Raw genomic sequence first — 10,165 nt, 5'->3', positions numbered from 1 at the left:
AGCACCTAAATAAGAAAATGTCGAAAACCGCATGTAAATTGATTCACTACGACCGATGATATGGCCTGTCAATCATCCCAGTTTGCACCTGACTGGTAAAGCCAATCAGAGTGTAGCGGATATGTGTGTAGTGTAGTGCACATGAAATCGTGACGTCACAAGGTGAACACATTCAACATGGATGCCTACAGCGATAGTGGAAGCGATGGGACAGAAGACTCACAATCAGATTGCGACCTTCATATGGGATACTCTTCTTCTGATTTTGAAGTGGAGCATTCTGAAGGTATTCGACCTTATCGTTTTGAGCCAGAGCTAGGAAGTGACGACGATGAAGAAAGCGGCAATCCGCCATCGGCAATCGAGGACCGCTTGGGCTCAACCGAATGGTACGTAGACCTATATTAAGGCCCAATATAAGAATACCTTGATACTTACGGCCTTTTAATGGCCAAAGTATTTTTATTGAGCCTTAAAATTTTCGTTAAACGGAACCGTCAACTTTGCCTTCATGTATATTATAACATAACTTAACCAGGCAACATAAAACTATATCGCTGGACGAGTAATCTCGTCACTACGAACTTGGTCGGCTTGCCCATAAAGGATATGCGATGTTGTTAACCTAACATCTATACTGAGTATATATTTTTCCATCTATAAATTATCAGTTATTATTATATTAATTATTCTGTCAATAAGAATATATATAGGCCTGATCTCAATCTCTACAAAATATGTTATTGTGTACCAATGGTAATGTTGTTTGGTGAGTTTTGTAGGGAAAATATCCAGAGCATCTTGACAGAGGAAGTTGTATCTGCTCAAAAATAAATATTAAAATCCATCTACACCATTTGAAAACTACTAAATTCTGCTTGGAGCAAATAAGTTAACTAGGAAGTAAACACAGATTAGACTTCAGAGCAGCATGGAGAAGCTGCAAAACCACTTGGGACAAACACAGATTATGTTTTAGTGTTTTTTTGTTATATTTAATCCTTCACAAGGACAAATCAACTTTATTTCATATAAATATTCCTGTTGACAAAATATCCTTTGACTGATGTGATGAACACATGAAATAACACCTAGAATATCTAATAAAAAAAATAAGGGCAATCCAAAAAATCAGTATTTCTGGGAATTTATTTGGTTTTAGAGTAGAACTACTCTGTAACAAATATAACTTTCAATACCAAACAACTTTCAATAACAAATGCAATTTCCAATAACAATCTCTAACAATGCTTATGCGTTAAACATAATTCAGAATGACTATTTTACAGGTGCAAATGTGAAAACTGTCGAGAGATGCCAACAGTCCCTGAAAGTATTTGTTGCACTGAAATTGCACAGATCCAACACATCAAGAATGAGTTTCCACACCACAGTCCTGTTCGACTTTTATAAGAGTCCCAACATTGTTTATTATGTTCCCCAGGGAGGGTGATGAGCACTGTGGACAAACCTGGAACAAGCTCATCAAACTCTGTTCACTGACAAGGTATAGTCTGTCTTCTTTCCGAGTCCTGAAAAGTGAAACGAAGATTATTATAGATGGCTCATCACATATCAATCTCAATTCAAACTATAATAGCTGACAAATAGCTTATTTCATCTGAAATCTAGGATATGACTTCTTTGTAGTTTCCCAAATACAATTGTACAATTTATAACTACACCGGTATATTTCAAGTATTTAATAATGGACAAATATTTCAATATTTTTTTTAAAGTTATAAAACATTTTGCTGCAATCAACTCTTTACATATCAGGAAAGACCTCTCACATTTTTTTTCCAATTATGAATACCTAAAATGTTGAACTAGAATCAACATCAGATTGATGGAATATTTCCAAGATGTCAAGAAACAAATTCCGCATAGCGAGAAAAAAAGATGAACAAAGTGACAAACATGATCGATTGTAAGTACATAATCATAATTGTACAGTAACCAACATTTGTTCATTACCTGTCATCATCATTCAAGCATTCTGAGCCAACATCCGACTCACACTCTGAAGGCTGGTAGTCCGAGTCATCTGCTTCATTTCCATGGGCTGACGATATCCATGATTGGTCCAGCTCATCTGATGTCACAGAGGTGTTGAGTTTGTCTTTGGCTGGCTTCAGGATGTTGCACTGTACCTCAACATTTTTCATCTTTGGTTTATTGGTAGTTTGACATCCTGTTACAAAATAATGACATCAATTAATATAATTATGTATGCAAAATTTATAAGCTAAATACAAATTCACATTTTTTTGAAATATTATTAAATACAAATTCTTAATATGACAGAGTTTAAAAACAAAATAGGATCTGGATACAAATGCACCAATGGTCAAACATGTATTGAACACCGATTCAGAATTGGCAAAATAAAGCTCAGAAAGCAGTATTACAATCGGCCTCTTCTATTTGTTTGAAGGGTTGCTACATCAGTATCTCAATTGCAAAAAAAATTATGTGACTGTTTTCTTTTTCAATAAAGTTGTATGTATTGTGCATTGTCTTACCCTTTTCTTTAGTTAATGGCGTAACTTGTACTCGTACAGTTCTTGCACAGGGCTTTTTGAAAGCCAGTTGTGTCCCGCATGTCCTAGTAGTACTGATGCTAATACAGCTGCCATTCTGTACTGTTGGTGTCTGAATGAAATATACAACATGTTGAAGTTATTGTTTTCTACAGTAACATGTATGTATTTTGGGCATGATATTGATTAGAATTGGGTACCACAAAAAAAATAATATACCGGTACCACATTATACCATAGTATTTGGTGCAATATCACGCAGGTTTTTTTTTTTAATTATGAAGTTTAATAATCTAATATCAACTGTGTACCATATTTCACAATTTCATTTCTTCATAGGGGGAGGGGGGGGGGGGGGGGGGGGGGGGGGGGGGGGGGGGGGGGGGGGAATAAAATTGACTCTTTATTCATACCTCCAAAACTGTAGGGGTAGTGTCATCTTGGTCGGTGTCCATGGGTTCCTCGCCACTGATGTCTTCTGTCTGGCCATCAATCAATATCTCATTGATGATCTGTAAGAAAAATGAAAATATGAACCATTCAATACTTGTCAGGGCAGATTGACTGAATGACATATTTATGTGCAATTGGTTTAAATACATACATAATATAGTAGTCAACGTAGAATTGAAATGTAAAACCTAAGCTTATCTCGAGTTATTTGTCAATCCAAGCAACCTCTCCCCCCCCCCCCCAAAAAAAAAAATAAATAAAAAAAAATACATAAAATATATAAGTACATTTCAATTTTGTAGATGACACTAATATTTAATATATAATTTGTTCAAATTACCTAGGCATATAGAAAATGTTATGTAGATTTAAAAATCAGATCTTCAAAACATTGAATAAAACTATGCCTACATTAGGTCAATCCGTCCCAATACGTACCCTTCTGTTTTGACGTTTCATGAAGGCGGATCTGGGCTTTTTTGGTTTTGGTGTTGACGCAAACAGTGGGGACGCAAGTTGGGATACATCATCCATGGGCTCAGCTTGAACTGCCGTCTGTATGGTGGGGATAGCGTCGGCATTGAGAACCTTCTTCTTGGGGGGAGTTTGACCCATGGATCGAAGAATGGCGTATTTCATAGGATATGACCCATCTTCGAAGTGTTTTTCACACAGAGCCGAGTACGTTGTTGGACCGTCCCACTTGTCTCTTTTCTTTTGTACAAAATTTGTCCACATCTTACACAGATCGGCATTAGTAGGGAATAAATGAAGGGCAAACCCATCGCCGTACTTTGTTGAACACCCGTATGCCACACACCTCTTACCTACACTTCGTTTCCTATTTTCGCTCATTGCGAAACCTCGTAAAGTCTCAACGTTGTCCTCGATTATCTGTTGTCCCCAATTAAACAAATTATACACCAGATCCACTGTCAAACACGAAATAAAATCATTCGGTCGCTTCAGTTGTATGTAAATAAATATGGCTGACTCGCGTACCCGCGGTATATGTGTTCACCTTGTGACGTCACAGATCTGTGTGTACTCAAAACGGGGTCAATGCCCAATCCGTACAGGTGTGTTTTTCAAACAACGTTAAATATCTCGATGAGTATTTATTTTTCAGAGTTCGTTCTTGCTGTAGCTATCTTATAATTTTAAAAGGATTTTAAATATATTAAAAAACAATAGCAGTGCACTATCTCTTTAAGTTTTTCATAAAGTAGGTCAAATGTCATATTCAGGGTCACTTGGTGTAATTTTCTTCCTGGTCTTTCAATCTTTCGATACGGGGGGCAAAAAGCTTGAATTATTAGAATTATATATATTGTTGTATACTTGGAAATCATTGATATCAGGAATGATGAACGAAAATGATATATGTATATTATGTTCTATATAACGTCATAATACACTGTATTGTTTTAGATTGCAATTTTACTGAAATTACCGATAGAGAAATTCAGAATTTCAGCTTTTACCTGTCAATAAGATCGTAAAATCAACATTCTTCATGAAAACATACTGAACGTACCAAGTACCAGTGGGATTCCAACATAATCACTTCTTGTTTTCATATTTGTAGAAACACATGGCCACATGTAGATTTCAAGGAAAACACTGTGATAAATGTGGCCAGGCCGTTTTATTGTCAGAGTTGGAGGAGCACATGTCCAAGACTTGTGAATATAGAGAGACTCAGTGTTTTTACTGTCTAGAAAATATCAGTATGAAGGATATTGAGGTAAATATTATATCGAAATAATCCAGGAAACTGGAAAGATAGATCAAACGAAGGTGAATGTTGAACAACTGAATGAACTTGTAACTGTGGTACCCAGTATACTTACGGTACTGGCATCTAGACTGTCTTGTAAATATTGTGCGAGATGCATGCCAAGAGGATGGGTTGCTAGGTACTTATGAATGAATAAGCTTAAACTACTTTCAGGTTGACAAATGTCTAACGTGTAAAAATCTTCAAAAGATTTGTAATGAATAAGTTAAATTTCTAGTATAATAATGATTGGCAACAAGGTGACAGTGTTTAATACCTGTCAAGTTGATCAATGGATGACCTTGATTAGGGTTTAGGGATAATTTGAAAAAAAAAGAAAAGTCTAAAACGACTGAATTTGTTCAAATCAGGGCCATTACCAATTTTCATGGTTACAAGTGTATGATGGGATAAATTGTTCTTACTAAGGTTGGTGAGATTTTGAAATTAGCATTCTGGGATATGGGCTATCATAAATTTTAGATGAACGCGCAATGTCACGAGGATTGGATCTTCAAACAACTACTGAAGTAACCAGTGTTTTTGGACTTTTCTAAATCTCCGTGTTCCTTGTGGAAGAGAGGGTCTTTAGATAGATACAGACATTACATTTGTCAAACTCAACTGTTCGTATACGTCATTCATATACATTCAATATAACTACTTACAAGTTCGTAATGATTACATGTATCGAAAAGTATTATTAACCACGACTGAAAATTTCTAAGACAGAAATGTGGTAAATTGAAAGATGTATTAATAAGAGACTTTTAGGCATTGGCGTAACAAACATATATTTGATACACAGAATCATCAGAGCTCTGTATGCCGGAAGGTTCCGTTAAACTGTCCAAACGAATGCGGAGTTCAGGGCATGCCACGAGAGCAGGTTTGTATTGATTGAAAATGATACCCGATATGTTGAATATAGCATTATTGAGAGATTCAGCGTTGCTTGATATGTGATTTTAGAAAAACATTTGATTACACAAACTTATAAAGTAAATGTAGCAAACAAGATCGTTTAACGTTTAAGATTTTAGAACTGTCGGATTTAAGCCAGCACGTTATGTATTTTTTATAATAAGAAAGACCGTTAACATACTTAATTTGGTTCAATCAAATTTAAAACACGTCTATAATTTTTTAGCAAATCGAGCGTTATTAATTTGCACGTTCATAACTATTGATTTGCAAACAACCTTAAAAATGGTAATTAGTACAATCGCATTTTAGCACAATACGTTCAGCCATAAAATAGGATTATCACTGAACCAAAGAATATTGATTAAAATATAGGTACAGATATTTTGCGATTGTTTTGATTTGGGCTAATTCAGAGAAATTAAAATTATTTCCGCATTTCTATAAATTGATATCAATCTACAAAAGTCGAAAGCATACCTTTTCTGAAATTTAACATTTTTAATTTGTTGTAGTAAAAATGCTTACTGGGTTGTTTATTTTGAGATGTTTTAATGAATAAAGCGAAATCAAGTTCCTGAGAATGCTATCACAAATGCAAAACAAAAATATCACATATTTACATCAAAATAGTTTAGGCATAAACAATGTACATGTACCTGTTTAAATGTTCACATAAATCATTTTACTTTAGATGAACGATCACTTAATCCAGTGTCCACTCAAAAAGACCGTATGTCCTTTTTCTAAGCACGGATGTACATTTGAGGTAAGAAATTATTCGGATATTATACATATTTAATCATGACTTCCATTGCGTGCGTTCATAACATGTACTCAATGATACCAGATCATCACATATATATGAAGGCATTAATGCTATACAGATCCTAACTGTAATTGAATTCTCTGAATTTGTTTGAGAATCTTGATAGCAGAAGGCTTATTTGATACGTGTTTTTATATATGTATCGCTAGAATGAGCAGTAATAATGGGAAAAACTGCGTCACATACAGTTGTTTGCAAAGCCTCTAATGCATTTGTTGCTATGCATAAATGATATTTTGCATTAATGCTAATACTGTAACGCGAAAAAAAAATGTACACAAAAACTTTACTCGGATACTGCTGAAATGTACAAGGAAAATATGACCAGGTGTCCTGAAAGAGTCTTTTGCTACATCGACGACACCATGATGAATCTGAGGACGCTAATACAGTTAAATAATGATGAGTTTAGGACACTAATAGAATAAACGAATGGTACTTTAAGAACGATAAGATGATAGATTGATTGTTAATTGAAGACACTTATTCTATACTTGATACTGCAAATAAATTATTTGTTCAATTGGATAGAAATCATTTATACTAATTTATTCCGATTTGATAATTTGTCTTTACTTATACAGTAAATTAATAATATTTGTGTGTATTGTCAATATTGTTCATTACAGTTACGATCTTTCACCACGTCTTAAAATGTTCACGAATTCCACTGTAGGGAACCAAAGACCAATTGGACATCCATAAGAAGGACATGATTTCATTACATCTTGACATGACAATGAAGCGTTCCAGTCAACAGCATGAATCCTTATTTTTAGAATTGAAGGTATTAAATACATTGAAATACACCTGTAACTCACCAGGTATTGACCAATAAAACGTTTTTTTTATTAATGGAAAGGTCACCGGTGGTCTGATTTGTTTCTATTCTGATATATTAAATACATTATTGTATTTTTACAGTTGAAGAAATATCGCTCTACCAGGATTTTTTTTTATAAAACCGTTGCTTGATTGTTTGGCATCTGTCCTGCTTTGATGTGTTATTTTCTTAATTAATAGGACAATATGTTTTTTTTATCATAGGAAATATATTTGTAACATATTTGAAAAGAACAAAATCATGCAGAAAAAACAACAACGGCAATGTTTTTGTTACTTGTTGTAAAAATGGATATCCTTAAATGTCAGGTTGAAATGGCATACAGATATTCCTAATATCACTGTCTCATTATTGAATTACGAATGGTACTTTTTCTTGAGTAATTCTGGTTACTAAAACTGACAATACTCGGCATCAGCCACCTTTCAAATTTCTTAGTAGACGTCATTATTAATTTGGATGTAAACTATAAATAAACTATGGTAAATATATAAAGCATTGTATTTTAACGAGTTCCCTATTAATTTTTAAACAACGTGGCATACATTATCATTTGTGAATTTCAGACAACAATGGATAAAGTCATACGGGAAAATGCAAGAATTCCCGAACTCATCGAGGAAAACGAAAGGCTACAAAAAGAGACACAAGCAAATAAAATATCGATTCAGGAAATGAAGGTAATTTATTCTGATTCTCGTACCTGTGATTTTAACATACGGTTTTTTTGTGAGAGCTAAGAAATCTTTATTTCCAGGAAGCTGTTTTGAACTGAAAAAGAAACAACTATTGCTGCGAATTTTCTAAATAAAACTTTTTACAAAAAGGACAAGAAAATACCAACATGTCAACATAATCCAAAATGAAATCAGTAAAAATTAATAAAATCATCAAGGACATCCGCCATTTGGTCAATCTACGTTCTCAAACGATCGTCATACTATACTTAACATGCATCAAATAACCTGAAACAACGAAGGTAACGGTGTACACAGTTGTATTACGGACGTTATCAGAGAATATCCTAACACAACGATGGGGACAAATAAAACATAACAACGAGAGAACTTTTTACCTTGTGCTGCAAATGAAACATATCAACAAGTAATGTGATTAAAGAACGTTAGGAGTTTCACTACATTGAAATTAATGTAAAACTCCGGAAATGCATCCATCATTTACCTATTTTAAGAAATATAACCAAAATGTATTAAAATGTTTTACAGAAATTTCTGGCAAGCAATGGAGAAAAGGTTATACAGACGGGACGCCTACTTGAAGACAAAGCGTCCGTAGAGACCGTTGATAAACTAAAAAAGGAAGTGATAACGATGAAGGATACAGTCCTAGCAACAAACCAGAGAGTGACCAACATAGAACATAGAGGTGGAGTTCAAGCAGGTCGTTCTGGGGGTACGTAATCACTCGGAGATCAATCAGAATACCATATTCCAGCCAGCTATAACGGAGACATAATCTAATAACTTTAAAGTAGATTTTAAAATGCATAACCAATATTTGTTAACATGCGTTGCTGAATATATGTGATTCCGCATTAAATTAAGTTAAAATGGTGCCTTACAATCAATATAGTGTACAATTCTATTAAATATGAGCTTCAATTTATTCACAATTAAGTCCAGGTTCAATTTATGTTGACGAGTAATCTTTGTCATTTGTACACCCAAAAACTGAAACGTTGACATCATTGCCAAAATTGTTGAATGTTGGGCTAGTCAGCCAGGTGTGAGATTTTCAAACATGAACACAGGTGTCTCCTCATTGTGTCGAATTTAATTTTTAAAGGAAAAATAGATATTTTAAAAATTCTCATTGATTGATTTTTGTTGTTGTTTATTTTTATATTTTATTTTAAAGTCCTTTTATCTTCTTGGTATCAGTTTGATTCTTCTACCCAAAGTTAGATATCCTTTGTGGTACCGGAGACAAAATGTCACTGATAACTGTACTAATAACTTTTTTTCAACAGGTGGAAACTCTAAAGAAATAGAGAATGTGGAGAAGCAGGTTGGGCTGCTGGATATTCGTCTCTGTGAATTAGACCTGAGACTTCAACTACAAGAAACGATTAACTTCGACGGTGTCCTGATGTGGAAAATCAGAGAATACAACAGACGAAAACGTGAAGCCGTATCCGGGAAAACCCTGTCTCTGTATAGTCAGCCGTTTTATACCAGTAGGTACGGATACAAGCTTTGTGGACGCGTCTACCTGAATGGTGACGGGGCTGGAAAGGGTCTCTTTCTCTCTTTCTTCCTAGTTGTGATGCGAGGCGACTTTGATGCACTTTTGCCTTGGCCTTTCCAACTACCAGTTACTTTGAAACTTTTGGACCAAAATGGAACCAATCAACACGTCGCCGAGCAGTTCCTGCCAAATGCAACGAGTAACAGCTTCCAAAAACCCACAACAGAAATGAATGTTGCATGTGGTGTGCCGTGCTTTGCTCATCACTCTAAACTAGAAACGGACACGTACCTTAAAGACGACACTATTTTTCTTAGGGTTGTCGTCGACTGTACGAATGCCAGAACCAGTTTTTGAATTTTTGGGTTTGTTCAGGTTCTTTAGTAGAGAACAGATTTTGATAGTGGGATTAATACAATTCTGTACTCTGTCTGCAGTATAAAAACGTGTTAATCCGCTACTCAGAATCGTAATCTACTAAAGAATGGGACACAAACCAGTGTCATCATAATCTTGTGTGAGATAAAAGCTCAAAACATGCATACTGCATATAAAGATAATCAGCCTTAGACTAAAACTCTTAT

General features: G+C 34.7%; 2 protein-coding genes across 2 annotated transcripts; one reads left to right on the top strand and one right to left on the bottom strand.

The window, feature by feature from the left end:
• Positions 1 to 1,369: 1,369 nt before the first annotated feature.
• On the bottom strand, positions 1,370 to 3,851 carry LOC132565159 (uncharacterized). Its single transcript, XM_060229781.1, has 5 exons — positions 3,435 to 3,851; positions 2,957 to 3,055; positions 2,526 to 2,655; positions 1,978 to 2,194; positions 1,370 to 1,532 (listed from the first exon to the last, which is right to left on the bottom strand). The coding sequence occupies exons 1-5, from the start codon at positions 3,849 to 3,851 to the stop codon at positions 1,370 to 1,372; spliced, it is 1,026 nt and encodes a 341-aa protein (XP_060085764.1).
• A 745-nt stretch (positions 3,852 to 4,596) lies between these two features.
• Positions 4,597 to 9,982, top strand: LOC132565205 (TNF receptor-associated factor 3-like). Its single transcript, XM_060229841.1, has 7 exons — positions 4,597 to 4,743; positions 5,585 to 5,665; positions 6,395 to 6,469; positions 7,206 to 7,316; positions 7,940 to 8,053; positions 8,600 to 8,786; positions 9,364 to 9,982. The coding sequence occupies exons 1-7, from the start codon at positions 4,669 to 4,671 to the stop codon at positions 9,936 to 9,938; spliced, it is 1,218 nt and encodes a 405-aa protein (XP_060085824.1). The 5' UTR covers positions 4,597 to 4,668; the 3' UTR covers positions 9,939 to 9,982.
• The last annotated feature ends 183 nt before the right edge of the window (positions 9,983 to 10,165 follow it).

The sequence above is a fragment of the Ylistrum balloti genome, unplaced genomic scaffold (genome assembly GCF_031769215.1).
Source record: "Ylistrum balloti isolate Yb309-2 unplaced genomic scaffold, AGI_CSIRO_Ybal_v1 Utg369572, whole genome shotgun sequence".
Lineage (NCBI taxonomy): Eukaryota > Metazoa > Mollusca > Bivalvia > Pectinida > Pectinidae > Ylistrum > Ylistrum balloti.
Note: the sequence above shows the minus strand (reverse complement) of the source record. Positions and strands in the feature narration are given on the sequence as shown.